The sequence below is a fragment of a genome, unplaced genomic scaffold (assembly GCF_019419815.1).
Source record: "Pyrus x bretschneideri cultivar Hongxiangsu unplaced genomic scaffold, Pyrus_bretschneideri_v1 Contig12, whole genome shotgun sequence".
Classification (NCBI taxonomy): domain Eukaryota; kingdom Viridiplantae; phylum Streptophyta; class Magnoliopsida; order Rosales; family Rosaceae; genus Pyrus; species Pyrus x bretschneideri.
Genome location: NW_025999413.1, coordinates 6,953,610 through 6,978,841, shown reverse-complemented (window position 1 = coordinate 6,978,841; position 25,232 = coordinate 6,953,610). Strand labels below are relative to the sequence as shown.

The 25,232-nt window shown below is 38.8% G+C and overlaps 4 protein-coding genes across 7 annotated transcripts; 3 read left to right on the top strand and 1 right to left on the bottom strand.

The window, feature by feature from the left end:
• Positions 1-17: 17 nt before the first annotated feature.
• LOC103955072 lies at positions 18-3,481 on the top strand. The gene is made up of 2 exons (XM_009366946.3): positions 18-395; positions 951-3,481. Exon 2 carries the CDS (start codon positions 1,064-1,066, stop codon positions 3,173-3,175), a length of 2,112 nt encoding a protein of 703 aa, XP_009365221.2. The 5' UTR covers positions 18-395; positions 951-1,063; the 3' UTR covers positions 3,176-3,481.
• Positions 3,482-3,636: 155 nt separating this feature from the next.
• On the top strand, positions 3,637-5,896 carry LOC103955073 (transmembrane protein 256 homolog). 2 transcript variants are annotated; one of them, XM_009366949.3, is made up of 5 exons: positions 3,637-4,212; positions 4,409-4,479; positions 4,593-4,664; positions 4,857-4,900; positions 5,562-5,896. In XM_009366949.3, exons 1-5 carry the CDS (start codon positions 4,173-4,175, stop codon positions 5,659-5,661), a joined length of 327 nt encoding a protein of 108 aa, XP_009365224.2. In that variant the 5' UTR covers positions 3,637-4,172; the 3' UTR covers positions 5,662-5,896. The 2 variants fall into 2 exon arrangements, with proteins under 2 accessions (XP_009365224.2, XP_009365222.2); XM_009366947.3 differs by having other exon boundaries at positions 3,670-4,212; positions 4,584-4,664.
• Positions 5,897-7,536: 1,640 nt separating this feature from the next.
• Positions 7,537-13,918, top strand: LOC103955074 (transmembrane protein 256 homolog). Its single transcript, XM_018649376.2, is given in 7 exon segments — positions 7,537-7,693; positions 7,841-7,920; positions 8,117-8,160; positions 8,162-8,188; positions 8,293-8,373; positions 8,566-8,609; positions 13,585-13,918. Coding segments are annotated over 7 exon segments (432 nt in total). The 5' UTR covers positions 7,537-7,637; the 3' UTR covers positions 13,685-13,918.
• Positions 13,919-15,711: 1,793 nt separating this feature from the next.
• On the bottom strand, positions 15,712-20,809 carry LOC103955068 (zinc finger CCCH domain-containing protein 18). 3 transcript variants are annotated; one of them, XM_018649374.2, is made up of 8 exons: positions 20,371-20,805; positions 18,311-19,217; positions 18,060-18,227; positions 17,761-17,940; positions 16,921-16,997; positions 16,648-16,818; positions 16,410-16,536; positions 15,712-16,299 (listed from the first exon to the last, which is right to left on the bottom strand). In XM_018649374.2, the coding sequence occupies exons 2-8, from the start codon at positions 19,201-19,203 to the stop codon at positions 16,227-16,229; spliced, it is 1,689 nt and encodes a 562-aa protein (XP_018504890.2). In that variant the 5' UTR covers positions 19,204-19,217; positions 20,371-20,805; the 3' UTR covers positions 15,712-16,226. The 3 variants fall into 3 exon arrangements, with proteins under 3 accessions (XP_018504890.2, XP_018504889.2, XP_048434177.1); XM_018649373.2 differs by having other exon boundaries at positions 20,376-20,804; XM_048578220.1 differs by lacking the exons at positions 15,712-16,299; positions 16,410-16,536 and having other exon boundaries at positions 16,654-16,818; positions 16,895-16,997; positions 20,376-20,809.
• Positions 20,810-25,232: the final 4,423 nt, after the last annotated feature.

Genomic DNA, 25,232 nt, shown 5'->3' with positions numbered 1-25,232 from the left:
AAATACTATTAACACACTGTTTACTCCCACTGAAAATTAAAAAAAAATTCAAACCAACTTTTTACCAAAAAATAAATCCTGTCCAAATCTCCGACACCTATATCGACGGAATCGCCAATTCCACGCCGTCGCTCGCCGCACTCGGCCATCGCCAGCACCAAATCCGCCGAACCAACCCCCCGATTTCGCAGCAAAAACCCTAAAAATAGAAACTTTACCGTTTGGTAAACCCTCTTTTCACTTTGGGGTTGTTAAAATGAGTTTCTCTCTCAGTGATTTGCGCTTTAGATACAGTGAGATTTGCAATTAGCTGAGCTTGATTGATTTTGCTCGAGCTCCCAAGTACGCGTGGCGATCTGGGTTTTCTTCTTCACCTTCATTCAGCTCGAGTTTCAGTGAGTCAATTTTTTTACTTTTTACTTTGGTTTCGTGCTGAATTTTTAATCTGGGTTAATAATATTCTGGATTTTGGATTTTGGTTTTCGATCTCTGTGCATGGTTGTAAAGCTGTGGAATTTAGTGGAATTTGGGGCTTGATTTGGAAAATTGAGATGATTTGCATGCTTGTTAGTGGGTTTGAAGAGCTAGATTCTTTTGTTTTGATAGCTGGTTTAGGGTGTTTGGCTGCGGAGAAAAAACTGAGGAAAATGATGGAAAATTAAACTCGATTTTCTTCGCATTTATGTTGCATGGATCGTAATTTTTCGCTGTAAAATAGAGTTAATCTGATAATTATAAGCCGTTTTGGTGATTGGATTAATTTTGAATTGATTAGCATTGCTTCTTGGTTGAGATTTGAAATTGAATTTTGTTTTAGCCTGGTAAATGATTTCGGCATTTATGGGTATTAATGTCTTCATTAGAGAAATTTGAATGGCTTAGCCAGTCACAGTGCTAAGTAGAAAATTGAAGTTTGATACTCATAAAGATTCTTGATTTTATCTTTGCAGAAATGAAAATGTGGTTACATATGAGAATTCAGCTATTTCTACAGTTAAGCACATTGGGTTGGTTGTAGATTTTGTTTCGAGATTTTTGGTTTTCAAGTGATCTCTACTCCTACATGGAAGTTAACATAGAGGAGGCTCTTAAAGCGAAAGAGATCGCTGAGAAGCGATTTTTTGAGAAAGATTTTGCAGGTGCCATCACTTATGCAGTAAAAGCTAAATCACTGTACCCGGAACTGGAGGGCATATCTCATATGCTGGCCACATTTGATGTTTATGTTGCGTCTGAGGCAAAATATTATGGTGAAATGGATCATTATAAAATTCTTGGACTGAAGCCTTCTGCAAGTAAATATGCAGTGAAGAAGCAGTACAAAAAGATGGCTGTGCTGCTCCACCCTGATAAGAACAAATGTGTGGGAGCTGATGGGGCTTTCAAACTTGTTTCTGAAGCAGTTACTGTGTTGTCCGACACTGCTAAGAAAAGATTGTATGATCTTCAGAGAAATAAACACTTAGCAGCTGCAGTTAATCAGCCCAATTTGTCTTCAGTTCACGCTGGTGGGGTTCCAGGTTTCAACAATTGTTCCAGTTCATCAGCATCTCATGGTAGACTCGACACTTTCTGGACCGTCTGCACTTCGTGCAAGGTTCAGTATGAGTATCTCCGTAAGTATGTGAACAAAAGACTTTCATGTAAAAACTGCCGAGGTATTTTCATTGCTGTGGAATCTGGGGCAGCCCCAGCAAATGGTTCTTTTCCTTATACTCCTTGTCCTTGGTCGTATATGCCTAGTAATGGGTATGCGAATCATGGATTTGATGGGGTTACGTATGTTCCAAGCAACGGTACCTTTTTCCCAGGAAACGGGGTCTCAAGTTTGCATTCTGGACATGGGTATGAATATACTTCAAACATGTCGTTTCAGTGGAACTCATATTCTGGAACCTCTGCTGGTGTTGCAGCTCCTCATGGGTCATCAGCTACATCCCCTGGTACTGTTTATCAGTCAAATGGAAATGTTAAGAAAGCTAGAGAGAAGGTGAAATCAAGAGTGAATGGAAAACGTTCTGTTACAACTGCTGTGGCTAAAGTGGAGCTGAACATGCCTGCTAGCTTTAATGAGCCGCCTGAATCTAAGAGCAATGGACGGGATAAGAAAAGGAAACTTACTGTGGGAGCGAGTTTTAGAAATGGGCTCGACGAAAAAGTATCAAAATCTGCTTTAGAAGCAAAACTAGCCAATGGAAATGGGAGTGTTGGAAATGATCAGAAAATTCCTAGTTCAGGGGAACTTCCAATTAGACGTTGCTCCATGGCACCGGCTTTTGATACTAAGAGGTTGTTGCTTGAAAAGGCAAGAACTGAAATTTTGAAGAAATTAGACGAGTTTAAGTTGGCATCAGAAGCGGCAGCTGCTGCTGTTGCTGCAAAGAACACAAAAAGAGAGGCTGCAGTGCGTCAACCAGAAGTTGCACAAGAACATAAATTAGAGATAAAGAATACTGAGCCTCTCTGCATAACTGTCCCTGACCCCGACTTCCATGATTTTGATAAAGATAGGTCAGAAGAATCTTTCAAGCCAAAGCAAATTTGGGCTTTGTATGATGAAGAAGATGGTATGCCTCGCCTGTACTGCCTGATTCGTGAAGTGGTTTCTGTAAAACCATTCAAGTTAGTCATTACTTACTTGAACTCTAAAACTGATAGTGAATTCGGGTTCGTGAACTGGCTAGATTGTGGGTTTACCAAATCCTGTGGAAATTTTAGGGCACGGAATCTTGATGTCATTGAGCAAGTTAACATTTTCTCTCATGTTTTGAGCCGGGAGAAAGCAGGCAGAGGAGGCTGTGTTCGGATATACCCCAGAAGCGGAGACATTTGGGCTATGTATCGAAACTGGTCAAAAAATTGGGACAGATCAACTCCAGATGAAGTGAGGCACCAGTACGTAATGGTGGAAATTCTTGATGATTACTCCGAAGATCTTGGTGTCTGTGTATCCCCCCTTGTGAAACTGTCTGGATTCAAGACTGTATACCAAAGCAATACAGACAAAGCAGCCATTCAATGGATTCCAAAACGAGAGATGCTACGCTTCTCACACCAGGTGCCATCATGGCTACTCATGGGAGAAGAGAGTAAGCTGCCGGGTAAGTGCTGGGATCTTGATCCAGCTGCAACTCCCGACGATCTTCTTCATGCTGCGGTGGAACCTGAGGCTTAAGCGCGACATGCTAAAAGCAGGGAAGCAAGAGTTGCTCGGGAGTTGTTACGTTCTAGCATTCTTTAGACAACATGTAGGTTTAACTGTACAAATATGTCACCCTTTGGCAAGTGGCCAGAGAAACATAAGGCCCCAAATGATTTTACGGGGTGCTATGTTTTACCCAGTAAAACTTGTGACAACAGTTTCAGAGTCTAATTACTGCTTTGTTTTACATAATTACCCTCATAGTTGTGACTATCCAGGAGAGTTGTAACACCTTATTCAGGACAGATTGGGAAATCAACAGTTATTTAATTGGCGCAATTTTTTACTTTTAATCTGTATTTTCTTGCCAATCTGTTGCATTTATCTTATCATATTTTCTGTGTTTAAATTTTTTTTTTTTTTTTTTTAACGCTTAAACAATATTGCTGATAGGGTTTCAACTTCGGACTGAGCTCCTTTTAGTGCTCTTTCAGTTTGCAGGATGACAAGGCTGGCAAATCTCGGTCTGGGATGGTGGTTGCTTCGTTGTTTTCGCTTTTCCGACCATATAGTCGGAGAAAAAATTAGCATGTCGATAACAGACTTTAAATTTTGTTTGTTTTCGAGCGCTCGGAGTTAGCTCAAGTGGTGAGAGAGGATGAAGCTTTACATCAAAAGATGTCCCGCACTCATCCAAGTGTTCAGGGGGAGTTGATTTTGTCACTCGAGTTTTTCTGTACTGATTTCATCTCTATATTTCTCGTCATCAGATTGATTAAATAAAGTTACAAGATAGAAATAAATGAAGGGCCTTAAGAAGGAATAAAAAAACAAGAGTTCGAAAATCATTGCCATTTCTGAACTTCTAATTTCACAATTACTGCAAGGGCAAAAAAAGTTGTATACGACGCCGTTTTAGGAACAAAGATTCTAACCGGCCAGCCTCTTTCCAGTTTCCAGAACCACCGCCAATCCCCATACACCAGAAAGTGAGAGAGGCTCTGAAACAGAAGCAAGAGAAGAAACAACGATGGATCCTCGGCTGTGGCATAAAGTAGCCGCGTTCTCTGGTATTTCTAAATTTACGCTTTTACAATTTCACACTTGAAAAGTTTTAATCTTTGCTGTTTTTTGGGATTCACAGTCTCCATGAAATCGCAATATTTATTCGCATGTATATATATTAATTTGTATAAATTCAGTCTCCTTTTTGTTATTTCTGTCAAATCTGAGAAAACCCAATTTGTGAATTTTATGGAATAACAGGAATGGCAGCTCTTGGGTTGGGCACATATGGCGCCCATGGCTTCAAACCCCAAAACCCAACTTACAAAGAGGTTCGTACTTTATTTCCCATTTGATTTTAACTCATATTTTTCATGGTTTTATGTTCAATTTTTGAAATTTCTGTGATTTGATTATGTTGCAAATAATGGGTTAGGTTTGGCAGACGGCGTCTCTGTACCATTTGGTTCACACAGCAGCTCTGCTTGCTGCCCCCATCACGAAACACCCCACCATTGTGAGTTAAAAAGTTTAGAACTTTATCAATTTACTTTGAGTTGAATTCAAACCATCATCTGCGGGTCTGAATCTTAACATTCGGGCATGTGTGGTGTTTGCTCAATTTCAAGTTTTGTGATGTTTGTTAATCTGTTGCTCGTCTGCGAATTCGTATGTGAGTACATATGCTAATTTCATCTTTGTTTTGCAGTTTGGATGCCTTTTGACTACTGGAATACTCGCATTCTCCGGGACGTAAGTTCCACGCCTCTGCACTTCTTTTTTTTATCTAATTGCTTGGTTAAGTTTATACTGAAACACTATGTTTTTCGTGTTAAAAGATTCATTCGCATTTCAAAGTTTCTTTGCTAAATGAAGCTAGTTGAATCTGAAATTCGAGTAAAATCACTTGCCTTGTTATTTGTTAAGATGCAATTGAAGTCACGGAACTAGCCATTAATATAACTACAAATGCAGTTGGCTTTATGTATTTTATTTTTCCAAAGAGGGACATCTTTATGTATGATATATGCAAGAATGAGAATCGTTTTTGTTTGTCGGCATGGCATAATCCTATACTCTATGAGTAATGGGGGTTCTAGATGGAAAAAATGTATCAAACGGTTAATTGGCACAGTGACATTACGTACGTGCATATTGCAACGGTAGCAATTTGTAGGGTCAGGGTGTCAATATTTCGTTTCTGGACTCAAGAAATCCTCGTTTGCTAGTCACTTAAGGCTTGGCATTTGGCAAACTGCACGTTGAGGGTTTTGCCTTGAGTGCGAAGTCTATGCATCTTTCCAGGGGACTTTTGCCGGTTGCTTTTCTCCGAGGAAACAATATTCATGGCAGTGCTTGCACTGTATTCTCATTCTCAGAAGTTAATACTGATTGAAATAATGTGATTTTGCAGGTGTTATACTGTGGCATTACTTGAGGATAGAAACTACTCGACATTGGCTCCTTTCGGTGGCTTTGCTTTCATCGCTGCTTGGGGTAGCTTGCTGTTCTAAGAACTTCAACTTCTATGGATCCCTGTACAACTTATGTTGTCGGCTTCACTATTTATGACCGTCCACACTTTCATCTGCTCAAATAGATCCGACTGCGCCTTTGTTGAATTTCTAAGTTGCCCTAGCACCAAATAATTGTCTAATGATGTACGATGTATATCAATGTATTGATTGTGCTACTTCAGTGTTACAAAACCATTTATGATAAAAAAATATTGACAGTATTTCAAGTCAATCACACACTATCATTTATTACAATTTTCAAATAGTGGCACCCCCATTGCATAAAAGTACTTCAGAAAAGCCCCACTTGCTAATTTTTACTCAACTGTAGTCTTCTTGTTTTTTCAACGTTGTGAAAATCAAAACAATTTGTTGCGCAAATTGACAAATTTTATATTTATGGATATATGTTCAACACGTTGACTTCTCGATATTAGAAGAGATTCTAATTTCGAATCATCTCGCTCGTTGAGTAAAAAACAAGACAAAGCACCTTATGTTTTTTAAGGTTAAACGTTGGACCATCGGTGTGCACAATTTTCTGCTCGACTGTCCCAATTGACAGAGAGCTTTGGAAGAAGAACAAAGTACAAGACGAAAGACAGAGCAGAATCCATGGACAGTAAACAGCGGAGACGGAGTGCCGTGACTGCTTTCTTGTTGAGTAACAAATTCTCCGTTTCATCAAATCTGATAGCTTCAATGTCGATGTTTCCCCATAAACAAGCACAATCTTGTGACAAAATAATCAGTGCCACCTAAAAAACCTAATTTGTCTTGGGCTTACATCATGGACCACCCTTGAAATTTAATGTGCCAAGGCAGCAACATCTTTATTGTCGAGAGAATCTGTTTTGCGACTGTGTTGTATCCTCATTTTCTTAGAGTAGGCATCGCATGACAAGTACTACATGAAAAGAGAGGACTGATTTCGTGACTGAGGAATATTCGTGGAAGGGGCATTTGGGTACAGAATGGAACCTCAATTGCAGTGGTGAACACTCCATTTGAGTTACACGCGCTTTGTCGAGGAAAATTCGATTTTAGAATTTACCCATTCTAGAGTGCTCTAAATTATAAGATACTTCAAGCTTTTTAACCATTAGATATTGACTTTTGTGTTTCTAACCAAAGATCTAACAACTAAAAAGCCTGAAGTATCTAATATTCCGAAACACCATAGAAAATCGCATAAAAAGGAGGTGATAAACCTATAGTATCACTTGCAAGTTACAACTACACAACTTTTCACAGCCTTGAAATTTTGTTTCACTTTGGATTAAGCAATTTTGGACTTCAGAGATTTACCAAGATTAGCTGTATGTTACGAAACTTCACATAAAATATCAAATTTACAGCTCAATATCTTTTGGTACCCTAGCTTAACATTGAAGGGTCATATGATTACAGGGTCCTACAATATCAAACAAATCAAAACCAGGTCCCATTTCTGTCTTCAAGCCAGAAAGAAAGAGAAAGGTGCCATTGCATATTTATCAACCACCAGCCTCGAAATCCTCCCATCACATCCCCTCAACTTTTAGGACATGCAATTTCAAAACCCTAATCACTCATTAAAATAATGATCATTAACAAAAGCTTAATCTCCCAATAAATTCCATTGCTTTATAACAACTAAACCAAGACAAAGTTGTTTCTTCTGAAAGAAAAGTTATACTAATTGCAGGAAAAACAAAATGATGCAAGAACCACTACGCATAATTACCATAATTTAATTATGCCACCTTTTGATTCCCCTAATCATGGGAAGAGAATGAATTATGAATACAAGGTTGGTGGACCAAAATATGGCCTACCCTTCCGTCCAAAATAAAATAAGGTATCATAATATGAATGATATGTATAATTTTTTTTAATACGGTTAACTATCTTGTAAGATTGAAGTATCAACAATATTGACAACATATCCGCATTTTAAAAGTGCGGTTAACAGCACTGTAGAAAAATTCTAGATGTATAAATCTCATCATCCACATAGTGCATGGAATTTTGAAACATATTTACTAAGGTAAATAGAAACTTTGTATAAATTATTAGAATTTGTTTATGTCGCAGAGATCTCTACACCTTTTCTTCTTTACTCTGCACACACCTGCATATTTTTACCACTACTTACTTTCTTCTTCTTCTTCAACTAAACCAAACTACATTTCAGTGAGAGAGGCACTGAAACAGAAGCAAGAGAAGCAACAACAATGGATCTTCAGCTGTGGCATAAAGCAGCGGCGCTCTCTGGTATTTCTAATTTACGCTTTTACTATCCCACACTCGAAAAGTTTTAATCCTTGCTGTTTTTTGGGATTCACAGTCTCCATGAAATCACAACATTTATTCGCATGTATATACATTAATTTGTATAAATTCAGTCTCCTTTTTGTTATTTCTGTCAAATCTGAGAAAACCCAATTTGTGAATTTTATGGAAAAAACAGGAATTGCAGCTATTGGGTTGGGTACATATGGCGCCCTTGGCTTCAAAACCCAAAGACCCAACTTGCAAAGAGGTTCATACTTTATTTCCCATTTGATTTTAACTCATATTTTTCATGGTTTTATGTTCAATTTTTGAATTTTCTGTGATTTGATTATGTTGCAAATAATGGGTTAGGTTTGGCTGACGGCGTCTCTGTACCATTTGGTTCACACAGCAGCTCTGCTTGCTGCCCCCATCGCGAAACACCCCACCCTTGTGAGTTAAAAAGTTTAGAACTTTATCAATTTACTTTGAGTTGAATTCAAACCATCATCTGAGGGTCTGAATCTTAACATTCGGGCATGTGTGGTGTTTGCTCAATTTCAAGTTTTGTGATGTTTGTTAATCAGTTGCTCGTCTGCGAATTCGTATGTGAGTACATATGCTAATTTCATCTTTGTTTTGCAGTTTGGAGGCCTTTTGGCTGCTGGAATACTCGCATTCTGCGGGACGTAAGTTCCACGCCTCTGCACTTCTTCTTTTTTATCTAATTGCTTGTGTTAAAGGAAAGTATATTTGGTTAACATGATCGTAGGGATTGTAAATGGTCAACGATCTGATAAGAGCTATAATAGGATCTGATTGTAATCAACTTGTAATTATAGATTGGTTACCTAGAATAGGCTGCATCTGATTGTATAAATCTTGTATCTTTGTATGAATGAATATATTGGAATAAGAAAACTATTCAGCAAATACTTCAATTTTAACATGGCATCAGAGCACCGATCCTGGTGACTCTAGGCGTCCATTCGACTTCCGCTACAAACACAACCCAAATTTTTTCCAACACACATAACCAACATGGGCGATGAAAAACCAGCAGAGATGGTGTCACATGCATTTGACCCTCTCACTCTACACCACTCAGATTCACCAAGTCTCGTCTTGGTTTCACAACTCCTCGACGGACACAACTACGGACAGTGGAGCCGCTCCATGCGCATCGCTCTCAGTGCCAAGAACAAACTTGGGTTCATTGATGGATCAATCAAGTGCCCAGCAATTACCGACGCCAAGTTTTCAATTTGGCAGAGATGCAATGACATGGTCTTGTCATGGATTTGGCAATCTGTGCAAGGCAACATCGCACGCAGCATACTTTACTGCAAATCTGCATCTGCAGCGTGGAAGGATCTTGAGGATCGATTCTCACAAGGAAACGATTCCAGGATCTACCAAATCCGACAGGAAATCGTCGAACACCGACAAGGACAACTATCTATTTCAGACTATTACACCCAGTTAAAGGCTCTTTGGGATGAACTGGCTTCGTATTATGAACCAATTACCTGCGATTGTGAGGGATCCAAGACTCGTGTAGCAAGGGAGGAGAAAGAGAAGGTCATGCAATTTTTAATGGGCTTGAACGAGACTTACTCCACCATACGAGGTTCTATCTTAATGATGAATCCGCTTCCTGATACGCGACGTGTCCACGGGTTGGTTCTGCAACACGAACGCCAAATGGATGTGGCTAATCATCGTGAACCTGCTGCCCATGCGATGCAAACACATCGGTCCACAACACCAAAAGGAGGGTCTGTACCTGGTAGCTCCAGTTCACGGAAAGCATCCAAATGCAGCTACTGTGACGGCTCGCATTCCGTAGAGCGGTGTTATTTCCTTATCGGGTTCCCCGAAGGTCATAAGTGGCATGGGAAGCATGTGCTGCCCAGAAACAAACGCCCAAATCCGACAGCCCACAATGTCGAAACATCTACATCACACGCCATCCATCCAGAAGCAACCAAAGCCACATCTTCCCACGGCCCAACATTCACAACCGAAGAGTACCATCAACTTCTTGCCTTGCTTCGCTCTGGAAACGGTAAAATTACACCACTTGCGAATGCAACAGGTATTGTTACACCCACATGTAATATGACGGAACATGACTTGCATTCAACTCTTTACTGGATTATAGACAGCGGGGCATCTGATCACATATCACATTCACCATTAACACATAAACAGATTGCTGCTGAAAATGATTTTGTGGGATTACCAAATGGGGGCACGGCAGATATTAAGAGCATTGGATCCGTACAATTGTCACATAAGTTATTACTTGATGGCGTTCTCCATGTTCCAAAATTTCGTGTCAATTTATTGTCTGTGAGTAAACTCACACGGGCTCTACAATGTATCGTAATATTCTTTCCGGATTTTTGTGTTGTGCAGGACATGGATACGAAGAGGACGATTGGCCTGGGCAAGCAATTTAATGGGCTCTATTACCTTACGCCAAGCCAAAATCCCCATCTTACCAACCATGTTAGCCGCACCACCAGTCTATGGCATCAACGCTTGGGCCACCCATCTACACACCCTTTACATTTTTTGTCAAAAACAAATCCCGAAATAATGTTTGATTCCAAACATGTTTGTGAAGTTTGCCCTTTGGCAAAACAAACTCGATTGTCTTTTGCTTCTAGTTCAATTCAATCCACCGCACCTTTTGACTTAATTCATTGTGACATTTGGGGGCCTCACAAAGTTCCCACACATTCTGGGGCACGTTATTTTCTCACCATCGTGGATGATTTTACTCGTTTTACATGGGTGCATCTTATGCGTTTCAAATCCGATACACAATCACTATTGAAATCATTTTTTTCTTGGGTCAAAACTCAATTCCACAAAACCATCAAAGTTTTACGCGCAGACAATGGTGGAGAGTTCCTCTCCATGCGTTCTTTTTTAGACACCCATGGCACCATTTTTCAGCATTCATGCGTTCACACCCCTCAACAAAACGGGGTTGTCGAGCGTAAACATCGACATCTTTTGAACATTGGGCGCGCACTCCGTTTCCAAGCCAATTTACCATTAAAATTTTGGGGGGATAGTGTCCAAACCGCATGCTACCTTATCAACCGCATTCCCACACCCTTATTATCCCATAAAACTCCCTACGCATTTTTACATGGTCACTTGCCCACTTATTCTCACCTCCGTGTGTTCGGATGTCTTTGTTATGTCACCAACCTTCACCCAAACCACAAGTTTGACTCTCGTGCTCGCCGTTGTCTTTTTCTTGGATATCCCCTTGGTCAGAAAGGTTACCGTGTTTACGACCTCGAAACGCATACAATCTCCACTTCCCGTGATGTTCACTTCCATGAGACAATTTTTCCTTTTGCCCACTCACCACCTGAACATGAGGATGACTCTCTTGTTCTTCCCCTTATTCCTCCTGATTCCTTACCCTCTCACGGCCCACACCATCCTGGCCCAAACCCAGATGACTTGAACCCCACCACTACCCCAACTCCCACTTTACCCTCTCCAGTTCCCGACCTCAATACCCACACCCCCTCATCTCCTCCACCTTCACCAGAGACCACTCCGATCTCACCCACTCCTGCCACCCACTCCCTCGCCTTACCTACCCCTCCGCCTGCACCGTCCTCACAACCTCCCATTCGCCAATCTTCCCGCCTGACCCGACCACCTGCTTATCTCAACGATTATGTGGCCCATCATGCTGCTCTGCTTGCGCCTGGCATCGCCTCTTCCTCCGTGTCCAGCACCCGACATCCTCTCCACCGGTATGTCTCTTATGCCTCATTATCTTCTGCTCATCAGTCTTTCGTCCATAATGTTTCTCATCAGATGGAACCCACATCATATGATCAAGCCCGTCATGACCCCCAATGGGTCGCTGCCATGAACAATGAACTCCGAGCTCTCGAAGAAAATCAGACATGGAGCATGGTACCCTTGCCTGCCGGCCATCGTGCTATTGGATGCAAGTGGGTTTTCAAAATCAAATACCATTCGGACGGTACAATTGAGCGGTACAAAGCCCGCCTCGTTGCCAAAGGTTTCACTCAACGCGAAGGGATCGATTACAAGGAAACTTTCGCTCCCGTTGCTAAGCTGATCACTGTGCGATGCTTGTTGACTGTTGCTGCGGTTCGCCATTGGCCCCTCCATCAGATGGATGTGCAAAACGCCTTCCTTCATGGTGAACTCCACGAAGAAGTGTACATGTTGCCTCCTCCTGGTTATCGTCGACAGGGGGAGCGTGTTGTATGTCGACTCAAAAAATCCTTGTACGGACTTAAGCAAGCGTCCCGCAGTTGGTTTCAGAAATTTTCCTCTGCCATCCATGACATTGGATTCATACAATCTCGGGCTGATTATTCTCTGTTTACTAAGGTCTATGGCAGCTCCATCACCATTGTTTTATTATATGTTGACGACATGGTTATTACAGGAAATAATGATGGAGCAATCAATGATCTCAAGCAGTTTCTTAGCCGTTGCTTCCGAATTAAAGATCTTGGACCCCTAAAGTACTTTCTCGGTGTTGAAGTTGCACGGTCCAAAGCTGGCATTGCCATCAGCCAGCGCAAGTACACACTTGACATATTGGAAGAGGCAGGTTTACTTGGTGCGAAGCCATCAAAGGTTCCAATGGAACCTGACTTAGTGCTACTACCCACTGGTAGTGATCTTCTCAAAGATCCTACGCAATACCGACGAATGGTTGGGAAATTAATATACTTGACAATCACAAGGCCGGAGATCACATATGCCGTCAACACCCTGAGTCAATTCATGCAGGAACCTAGGCGACATCATCTGGACGCAGCACATAGACTTCTTCGATATCTTAAAAATGCTCCTGGACAAGGTTTGTTGTTCTCTTCCCAAAGTAAGCTGAATTTGACTGGATATTGTGATGCGGATTGGGCACGTTGTCCGATTACTCGCCGTTCAGTTACAGGTTATTGCATTTTTCTGGGCAACTCACTCATATCTTGGAAGAGCAAGAAACAGGTCACGGTAGCACGATCATCTGCCGAAGCAGAGTACCGTTCCATGGCTGCAGCAACTTGTGAACTCACGTGGTTGAGATACCTGTTGAAGGATTTGCAAATAATCCATCCTAATCCGGCGAAGCTGTTTTGTGATAATCAAGCTGCGTTACACATTGCAGTGAATCCTGTGTTCCACGAGCGCACCAAACACATTGAGCTTGATTGCCACACCATTCGTGAGAGGATCCAAAGAGGAGAAATCAAGACAGCCTATATACACACTGGAGAACAAGTGGCTGACATGTTTACTAAGCCACTGCGATCACCTGCTTTCCATTTGCTTCTCTGCAAGTTAGGCGTTCTTGACATCCACGCTCCAACTTGAGGGGGAGTGTTAAAGGAAAGTATATTTGGTTAACATGATCGTAGGGATTGTAAATGGTCAACGATCTGATAAGAGCTATAATAGGATCTGATTGTAATCAACTTGTAATTATAGATTGGTTACCTAGAATAGGCTGCATCTGATTGTATAAATCTTGTATCTTTGTATGAATGAATATATTGGAATAAGAAAACTATTCAGCAAATACTTCAATTTTAACAGCTTGCACTGTATTCTCATTCACAACGTTGAAATAATGTGATTTTGCAGGTATTATACTGTGGCATTACTTGAGAATAAAAAGTACTTGAAATTGGCTCTTTTCGGTGGCTTTCTTTTCATCGCTGCTTGGGGTAGTTTGCTGTTCTAAGAACTTCAACTTCTATGGATCCCTGTACAACTTATGTTGTCGGCTTTACTATTTATGACCGTCCACACTTTCATCTTCGCAAATAGATCTGACCGCGCCTTTGTTGAATTCAAAGTTTGCCCTAGCACCAAGTAATTGCCTAATGATGTATGATCTATATCAATGTAATGATTGTGCTACTTAAGTGTTGCAAAACCATATATGATAAAGAGTATTGACAGTATTTCAAGTTAATCACACTTCTATCATTTATTAAAAATTTCAAACAGTGGCACCCCCATTGCATGAAAGTACTTTAGAAAAGCCCCACTTGCTAATTTCTACTCTACGGTAGTTTTCTTGTTTTTTCAACGTTGTGAAAATCAAAACGATTTGTTGCGCAGATTGACAAATTTTATATCTGTGGTTATATGTTCAACACGTTAACTTCTCGATATTAGAAGAGATTCTAATTTCGAATCATCTCGCCCGTTGAGTAAAAAACAAGATAAAGCAACTTATGTTTTTTAAGGTTAAACGTTGGACCATCGGTGTGCACAATTTTCTGCTCGACTGTCCCAATTGACAGAGAGCTTTGGAAGAAGAACAAAGTACAAGACGAAAAACAGAGCAGAATCCATGGAGAGTAAACAGCGGAGACGGAGTGCCGTGACTGCTTTCTTGTTGAGTAACAAATTCTCCGTTTCATCAAATCTGATAGTTTCAATGTCAATGTTTCCCCATAAGCAAGCACAATCATGTGACAAAATAATCAGTGCCACTAAAAAAACCTAATTTGTCTTGGGTTTACATCATGGACCACCCTTGAAATTTAATGTGCCAAGGTAGCAACATTTTTATTGTCGAGAGAATCTGTTTTGGAACTGTGTTATATCCTCATTTTCCTAGAGTAGGCATCGCGTGACAAGTACTACATGAAAAGAGATGACAGATTTCGTGATCGAGGAATATTCGTGGAAGGGGCATTTGGGTACAAAACGGAACCTCAATTACAACGGTGAACACTCTATTTCAGTTACACACGCCTCGTAGAGGAAAATTCGATTTTCGAATTTACCCATTCTAGAGTGCTCTAAACTATAAGATACTCCAAGCTTTTTAACCATTAGATATTAACTTTTGTGTTTCTAACCAAAGATTTAACAACTAAAAAGCTTGTAGTATCTAATACTCTGGAGCATCATAGAAAATCGCTCATTTTCAGTGTGAAAAGCAGGTGATAAACCTATAGTATCACTTGCAAGTTACGACTACACAGCTTTTCACAGCCTTGAAATTTTGTTTCACTTGGGATTTTTAAGCAATTTTGGACTTTAGAGATTTATGAAGATTAGCTGTATATTACATGACTTCACATAAAATATCAAATTTACAGCTCAATATCTTTTGGTACCCTAGCGTAACATTGAAGGGTCATATGATTACAGGGTCCTACAATATCAAACAAATCAAAACCAGGTCCCATTTCTGTCTTCAAGCCAGAAAGAAAGAGAAAGGTGCCATTGCATATTTATCAACCACCAGCCTCAAAATCCTCCTATCACATCCCCTCAACTTTTAGGACATGCAATTTCAAAACCCTAATCACTCATTAAAATAATGATCATTAACAAAAGCTTAATCTCCCAATAAATTCCATTGCTTTATAACAACTAAACCAAGACAAAGATGTTTCTTCTGAAAGAAAAGTTATACCAATTGCAGGAAAAACAAAATGATGCAAGAACCACTACGCATAATTACCATAATTTAATTATGCCACCTTTTGATTCCCCTAATCATGGGAAGAGAATGAATTATGAGTACAAGGTTGGTGGACCAAAATATGGCCTACCCTTCAGTCCAAAATAAAATAAAGTATCATAATATCAACGATATGTATAGTTTTTCTATAGTGCAGTTAACTATGAAGTATCAATAATATTGACAACATATCCGCATTTTAAAAGTGCGGTTAACAGCACTGTAGAAAAATTCGAGATGTATAATTCTCATCATCCATATAGTGCATGGAATTTTGAAACATATTTACTAAGGTAAATAGAAACTTTGTATAAATTATTAGAATTTGTTTATGTCGCAGAGATCTCTACACCTTTTCTTCTTTACTCTGCACACACCTGCATATTTTTACTACTACTTACTTTCTTCTTCTTCTTCAACTAAACCAAACTATATCTCAGTCACTTCTAAAAACCCATCTCTTCCCCGCTGTGATTATATTAAAACAAAGAAGAAAAAGAGAAAAAAAAGGCTTAAAAAACCTGTCACATATTAGCTTTTATGTCTTTTCTTCTCTGCGATCTCCTTCGCCCCGGTGTAACATTGGGGAAGAACATAACTTGTCTACTGTGTCTCTCTCTTCTTCTTCAGTTGGTATGAACTCTCTCTACTTAGCTGACAGACCGATGAAATTGAGGTAAAAGTATAATGAAAATAGAAGAATATGAAGGCCTCTCCTGCTGTATCGAAACCACGAATTAGTCTTAGTCTAGGAATCCGGTGCTCTACCTCTCTATAATTTACTGTTTGTTTGAATCCCCTATATAACTGTTGATATGCCACTCGCCATTTGAGTTGCGAATGGGCTCTCTGGAAGGTTAATTCCTTGACCGCTGCATGGCAAGCGTAAACAAAGAAGAGAATGTTAAGAAAATAACCGAGATGAACAAGAAATTGGTTAAAGTATTACAAGTTCAACGCGAACAAGCAACGGTGTGTATACCTATCCTGATCACTGTAATTAGTATTAATGTGCCTTATTTTGTCCTCACTGGTGGAACCATTGTTCAAAACATCCAGAAAATAATTAAAATCCTTTGAGGATGGGAATTCCACTTGCTCTGCATGGGCTACAATGACATATCCCGGAAGAATATTAGCTCGGAAATGGGCGAAAAAAAAAAACAAGAAATAAGCTAGGCAAAGACAAATCATAAATTGAAAAGTTGCATTTAATATACCTTCTGGATGCTTAAGCTCATCCATCGAGTAGCCATAATAGAAATGATGGGATAAGGGCTTAGCTGCTAAATGCATCTCCGAGAGGCGCCTTCTCTCAAGTTCGAGTGCTTGCTCATTTTCCTCTATGAACTGCTTCCTTAGAAATCTTGCGCTATCACAAACTCTGGGCACTATATTAAGCACAACATAGATTCTATTAGTTAAGACGTGCTTTCAAAAACCAAAAAGGTTAAAATAGACACTTACTGCAATTATCTGAAGAATTTGCTTACTTGGGTGAAGCTCTGAATCACCATCCATGAAATGTGAATTGTAGCACGTGGAGTGCTGCATCTTCTCCGAAAACTTCCTGCACATGTGACATAAACTTCAGAAGTTTAAACACTAGTAGAAAACCATAGGGGAGAAGACATGGAACACATAAGCAGATACTTCAGAAACCGTTAATCAAGCATTACAAGCTAGGCTGCAATTGAGGGAAAAAAGAAAAAGAAAAACAATTTTCGAAAGCAGACTAGTATAAAATGGAGGCAAGCAGTTTCAACTTGCTACGAGGGAGAAGTACCAGCTGGCCAAACCTACGATGTTGACTATTACAAGAAATTAAGGGTATGAATTAGTATTAACTAATTTTAGTGAACATAATTTATGCTTTTAGAGAACAAAAGCTATATTTGCTTTGAGTTAGGAGAGAAATGAAGCGAAAGGTGTATAGATAAGTTTGAAAGCTAAGAATGCTGATAAATAATTCATAAAGTAAGAGAAACTGTGCTGGAAATGTTCAGACACACTTAATGGAAACCAACTACAACTAGCACCCGGCTCCCACCTGTAGAAAAATGTATATGAAGAAGAAGCGTCTTATACAATACGATGCATAAGTCACGCTATAAAGGAAAAAAATAACAAAATCAGAGGCCAAGTTCAATGCAGACCACAACAACGTCAAGACTTGCATAAACATAATTGTAACTGTGAGCAGAAATAAGGCACAGAGATGTTCATTGGTTTCTAAATACAGACGAAAATAACCACTTTGGTTTGAGTAAAATATAATTAAGCACAACAAAAATGACAATCACTTTGACTTTGAACGAATAAAAATGTTTTACCTGTCAACAAGCCTAGACTTTTCCCTGTAAGGTTTCACCAGCACACGAGCCCCGCATACAAAATGAGGATTCCCTTTTGACAAAATATGCCTCACCGTCTCTGCATAAACAAAGGTGACAAAACCAAACATCCTCTTCTGTTGACACGGGATGCGTACATCTTGAACTGGCCCATATTTGCTACAGAATACAGATAAACTTAAAAATCAACCAGAAGTTTGTAAACCAATATTCAAAGTATAAGCAAATACAAATGAACAGTTAAGAAATTGAGAGGGAAATTTCATTGGTGTCCTTACTTGAAGTAGTTGGAAACATCTTGCTCCGTGAAATTACTCTCGGCTGGAAAGGTCAGATATATCTGTCGAGAGCCAGCAATAATCCCACCAGGTTCTGTTTTCTCACCAGCATACTCTAAGTATTTTGGGATATCTTCTGCCAATATAACTGAGTGCTGTCCGTGAGGCCTGCAGAACAACTCGAGTCAAGCACTTCTAGCAAGCAAAAAAAATGACGTAAGAAAAAACTTTAGCAATTAACAAAGAGTTACCTGTCAATAAGGCGAATGCTGTTCTTCAATCGAGCAAGAAGCTTTGTCAGGCTGTAGCCAGCTTTACCATGTCTCTGGCTCTCAGTGAGGTATCCCTCGGCCTGAAGAGTTCTCCCATATTTCTCGTAGTACATCATCGGCAAAGAGGCAATTGATATTGGGAACCCTCTTCTAGATTTCAAAAGCTCAATTATTTCAATCTCTAGCTTTTCAAGGGAGCCAGGGGAGACAACGTGATCATCGTTTGAAAGCTCATTTGAGTTTTGGCTGCAAAACTGTGAAAAGCTTTCTGGCATGGGATGGCCATGGAAGTACCTGCAGTTGTTTCCATGCTTACAGAAGCCCTTATTGAAGTAATGGCATACCTTAAGGGGAAATTCAGGCAAGCTTGGAGACCTTCGACTGGTTCTCACACTCAATGCAGGTTCATGATAACAGTAATTGCTTGAAAACTCAGGCAGAAACTGCATTTGATTTTGGAGGCGATAATCTTCAATCGCTGAATCTGAGTACCCTGGTGGAACAAACTCTATGGCTTGCAGTGGTTGCTGATCACCAGACAGTTCCCTGTATGGATTTGCTGCTCCGATGGTTGTGGGAGATGAAACTGGTCGTGGACTGTATGGAGTGAATTGTAAAGGTAAGTCGGAAACAGGAACTTGGTTCACCTGAGGTGAGATTGAAGCAGACACTGCCGGTTTGCATAACCCGAGCTCAGCTTTCGCTTTGTTAATCAAAGACTGGATCAAATTATCAGGGCTGAAAGCCAGTCGGATCATGTCACGCTCGCCATGGTCTTGCAGCAGAAGATACCCGATAATCTTGGACACATTTTCAGGCTCTATCTTCTGGATCCTATTGTACACAACTTTTGTGGACTCAGAAAAATCCATCTCAGATTGCAACACTGCATAAGACAAGTAAAATACAAGTACATATTGTTATAAAGGCCGAAAATGTGCAAACAGATAGGAATAACAACAGCAGATTAACGCATATAGAAAGTTAGTCATTAATCCAAATATACCCCAAAAATAATTAATGGACGAAAGAAGATATCGATTTCTTCGTCAGCATACACCAGAAAATGATGCAAACCTAGTGAACAAAAGAAACAAGCCTCTGAGCAGATTTATGTAACCTTCAAGCAGCATTCCAAAACGCTATTTGGGGTAAGAAACCTCTTTATTAAGGGAGACCAATAAAAAGGTAATCTAGCTGGTTCAACCATAAGCAGCTTCTATATCTGTTAGTCACCACAAATAGCCCCCCATCCATATTTTATACCAACACAACATGAAAATATCGACCTCAAATCCGAAAAGAGGACAAGTTGCAGGCAACATTTCAACAGAAAATGAGGATGGTGAATTTAACCCAAGAAAATCAGCACCAAAAACAAACATTTATTTCTCTAATTAGCAGCATACGTATTATTTATTTAAATTATTATTACCATTATTATTAACCACCAAGGCAGGATTAAAAAAAAAACGCAGTAAATTCTTTCCCCGACCAATTCTAGTATTTTTCCTTCAATTTTTTCTCTTGAAAAAAAAACATGAAGGAGAAGAAGGTGAAGGTTTCAACTTTTAGAAAAACAAAACTGCAGTGGTTGTGAATTTTGTTCAGATTTGAAGGTCAAATAAAACCCAGAAAACATCTTTTGTCAAATTTCCATATGCTTTGCAGCCAGAAGAAAACCCGACCATTTCAATTTTATTCTAAAAATAGATAATAAAAAATAGGTTTTTAATTTCCAAGCAAAAATCACAGAACTCAAGTAAAAACCAACACCCTTTGCCTGCATCAAATTTTTCAGAAACATAAAAACCATACCAGAAGTTGAAGCAACACAGAAATTCAAAAAAAAAATTACAGGTTTGAAGTTGCTATCAATATTTTTCTTTTTATTTTGATATGCTGTTATAGAAAAACCCAAGTCAAAAGGCCAAAACTTTGGCCATAATTAAGCATACAAAGGAGCAAAAACAGCAAGAAATGGTAAGTATGCAGCCATTAACGAGCCAAAAAAAAAAGATCTAAACAAACAAACCCACCAAACCTTTTGAGAAGAAGATGAAACCACCAAAGTCAAAGGAACCACCACCAGTAATCCACCTCCTCCTCCATAGCAGCCATAGATTATTTGATTCTTCTGCTCACTCCCTTCTCCTCCTCCTCCTCCTCTCTCTCTCTCTCTCCTCTCTTTCTCTCTCTAGGTGGTGTTTTCTCTTGCTATTTTTATCTTCTTCTTCTGCAATTATGTTCCAGTTCTTCTCTGAAACATTCTTAAGAAAAGCAAACTGACAGAAGGGATAGAATACAAGAGAGAGAGAGGGGCCTTGTCTTTAGTTCAAAATCAACCAACTATATAAATATATACACAACAAAAAAAAAACACTACAATTTCATTTTTTTAATAATTAATTAAAAAAATTTAAAACACCACCACTCTGTCTCTCTACTCTCTCTCTCTCTCTCTCTCTCTCTCTCTCTCTCTCTCTCTCTCTCTTACTGCTTCTCACTCTTATCCTAATGGTGTCTTCTTCTTCTTCTCTGTTTTGCTGAATTTTTATAAAAAAATATGTTTAATTTAATTTTAAAAAAAATACAGGTTGTAGTGGAACATGTCGTTACAGAAATTTGCGGGAATTTATGGAAAATGAGCCTGGATTTTCGAAACAGACTCCAACTGAAATCCCCAAATTGTCCTCCATGTATATTGAAATAGTCCATTCAGTTAATTTTTTTTTCTTTTTGTTTCCCCAACTAATTTTTGGAAATACGGATGTGGGTGTACAGCAGACCCACGTGGGACCCCGTACGTTCTGTTTTGTCTTCTTGTCCTGTCGCCAGAGTTGGTGGCTGACATGCAAGTAGAAATGGGCCCCACCTGAGGACAATCAGCGGTCTAGATTTAATCTCGGCGTTGGAGTTTGGGGTGCGAAAATCTAATCTCCGTATGCATGCTCGCCACGTGGCAAGTGGCAGCTAGTTACAGTTTGTTTTTCTCCAGGCGTTGGTGTTTGTGGATAAATAGTGAAATCGTAACCGCAGGACTGAGTGCACTTTAGATTATTAACTTGATGTGGGACCTGCGTCATCATGTGCAGAAATCCTATGTGGAGATACGTGGGTCCCTATTTAAGGACCCAGTTCACTTCTCCGTGATTGGTGGTTGAGTTTTTTCCCTTTTTTATTTTCTTTTTGAAGAAACTTTTTTTACAAAAGTAATGAATTTGTAACCGTACTTTGTAATATTAAAATCAGCACAAAAGCCAATTTGTATTACCCCAATAATCCAATTTATTACGGCAATGATACAACTCCAAGCGGGAATTTTTTTTTTTTCTTAAACGGAGATTAATTGGTGGTTTCGTAATGACAATTCATTATTTTAATAATCGATAACCTTCTCTTATCATTATTCATAAGCGTCAAAAATTAAATCCAAAACATACAACATAGAATAAAAATCTAAAATAGTGTCGTGTGAAATACGAGATGTTGGACTGCATATCAATATGTTTTTTAATTTGAGATTAAAATGAACTAAGAAAAATTAGTTGGGTAGTAAAACAAAGAGCAGGGGTAAAATAGTAACATAAAGTTTTGTTGATCGGGTGCGACCTATTCAAAAGGAGGATACGCAAAATATTGTTGTTTGAGTGAAAAACAAAACAAAAAAAAGTGATCCTGTGAATCTAATTTAGATTCAGAAATGGAGAAATTCATGGGAGGTTATTTTATTTTTCCGTTTGAATGGGAACTTTCTGTTAATTAAGTCGCCTAATGAGTTTTTAGTAATTTCAATTATTGTTCTTTTATTTTCAAATACTAATTACAATTGTAGAACATTCATAACTGCTAAGAGCGAGTGATATAATGAGTGTTGACATATGCAACGAGGGCGAGGGTGAGGACAAGGACAAGGAAAGTGAGTATAGAGTGTTAACCACTGTATAGAGTGAATAGTAAGAGCAATCCAAAGGCAATTACTACTAAGACAGTTGTGCGAATAGATGAGTGTTAACCACTCTATACAAGTGTGCATGAGCTGATTCTGATCGTTGGTGCTTTGTCAACTTTTTATGGTTATTATAGACATGTTTGAGAAATTATTCTAAACTCATGAGTTGATAGTATTTCTTAAACATGAAGAGGTTTTGTAAAAACACAATAAACTTTATGGGGTTTGTTTTAACTAATTGTATAAAAAGTTAACACTACTATAGTAGTGTCGAGGTCAGTCACATATGCGCACAAGTTGATTTAATAGTTAGAATTAAACTAGTATTATGGTCTATTGATAATTATTTTACTTGTAAGTAAAATGTCTCAAGTTCGATTCACATGAATAACGGTGCATATTGTATTTATGTTGAATTTGATATCAAGTTGTGTGGCCTAACCCAACCCCCATCTTCTTAGAGCAAGTCCACCCGTTTTTTGGAGTGCAAGGGCAAGGGCAGTAAAATTGCTCTAAACAGTAATTGTGTTTGGGCAAGTCCATCCGTTTGAGAAGAGAAAGGGCAAGGGCAAGGGCAAGGGTGACTACTGTTTACAAATATATGTATATATATATATATATTTTTGTTATGCCTTGTACGTGTATACTTACTACTTAGTAAGTTTTTTCTTTGAAAATAAAACTCCCAATTTAACTTTGATAATTTAATTTTAAATACAAAGCATAGCATTACAAACAAGCATAATTAAAAAATGATTTTTTTTGGGTATTTTGTTGGATTGTTTTACATTTGGATTAATCCTGATTGTCGATTTCTTTTTTTTTTTTTAATTCAGATGAGCCAAATTGTGTCACGTGACACAAATCTATAATTTTCAAAAAAAAATTATTGTTCGAAATCAAACGATCAAGATGTGAAAACCGTTGGAAAGCCAACAACGGAGAAAGGCAGCTATAGAGAACCATTGGGCTCTGAAGTGAAACACGTGGTGGGCCCCATGTCTGCTCTTTGATGTCATGATGACGTCGCTTATTGCCAACAATAGCCCTTCATTTTTTGGGCCGTTGGACGTGGGTTTTGGAGGTTGGAGGCAAAGCAATCCAATTCTCTAAGCTTTTAGGCCACCATTAGAGCTGCTCTCAAAGTAAAATATCACCCTTTCTTTTTATAATAGAATATCATTAAAATTAGGAAAAAGATACATACGTGAGTGGGTTGATCGTAACATTCTTCTAGTATTAAGTTGATGATGTGTTTTACACCAATCTTTTAAGTTTGAGACTTAAAAATATGCACAGAAAACCACTTCACATACAATATATTTGGTGAAGCTTATAGCCAACATATTTGACTAATGAATAATACAGATTAGGACTAGCTAATATGTTAATTTATCAAAGAGAATATGATAAGTACATGGTACCCTTAATATGATTGAGGTATGTGATATCGACACCCTAGTCGGTATCAGCCAACATAATTAAATTGAACGAAGCCGATGCCTTTCTGGCTTTATATGGCACTTGCTTGTTCTAATCCATTAATCCCATTAAAATAATTAAAATAATTAAAATAATCAAAATAATCATGCCTATCATGAATATTTAAACTGCACAGCGTACTTAATAGTCTTAATGTCACAATTACATAAATAATTATACCAACACGACAACACCATCATCAACTTACACAATACTTAAATAGTTTCAGGGATATATAGTTTTGTTTTCTTTTGATCATCAGAAAGTGAAGATTTGAGCATCATCGACTTGAGGCGTGTACTCAATCACTCAACCTATAAACTTAACATACTGTTTTAAAATCGGAAAACAAGTCTACCATTTAACTTTTCGCCTGCTCTTGTAGAAATATTTGGAATACCATAATAATTAAAGAAAAAGAAGGTGAAAGGACACAAAAATTATGGTTTCTTCACATGCGTTCAACTAATCATCTCTGGCTTTATTTCCCTTGTGTTATTTTCCAGGCAACATGTGGTGTAGGACTACAGAAATACACAACACAGAGGCAAAAGGGATGTGAAAGCATTATATGCAGAAAGCAGAAAAAGTTTGGCCCACTTTTGATCAGATCACAACTATATCATATCTATCTGTATTTCTTCCACTCAACTTGATCAACCTTTGAATTATTTACTGTATTACACATGTATATATATACATATGGATGGCGGCTGACTTTGATGTTTTTTGGCCTTGTTAGCTATTTGCATGGATCATGTTTTGTAGCATCAAGTAATTGAGTGGCAGTCTAGGGCAACCTTATCAGGATGGTACTGGCTGAAACAGAAACATGACTGGCTTAAGGGTTTCAATCTGAGCTAGCTGCAAGGACCCGACAGATCGATAAAATCCACTTGTAATTCATGTTGCAATCTGACCTGGATGTGTTTTTTGTGATTTTGTTGTAAGGTATATAATGGTATATGGTTGCGCTGGTACTCGTAACCGTAAGTGTGAAGTTGTTGGAGAATCGGATCTTATATCGGTCATATGACAAAATAATATACAATTAATATATGAGAGTTTTCACCCCTAATATCATTGAGACATTTTATGATAAAACTTAATACCTACTAATATGTGGTTAAGTTTGGACAATATCGGTGATATTGATGGTGGATCATGCTAGACCTAAAAAGTTTATCATGTATCAGAGGGGGCTATTCTTTCGCGATTTACTGGGCTCGAATTTGCCTCCTTAAGTTGGTTTTCGAAAATTTGCGCTAGCTCCAGCTCAACTGCTTAAGATATTAAATGACTAGGCCTTCAAAAAGTTGCATTGGCTCTAGTCCCTAAATGATGACTAGGCTCTCGAAAAGTTGTCTTAGCTTCGGTATAATGACTTGACCAGTTCCAGATGTGCGAATTGGTTTCCCTTATGGCCTTGTGTGAGGCTATTCATGAGGAGGCCAGCGTGTTAGAGAA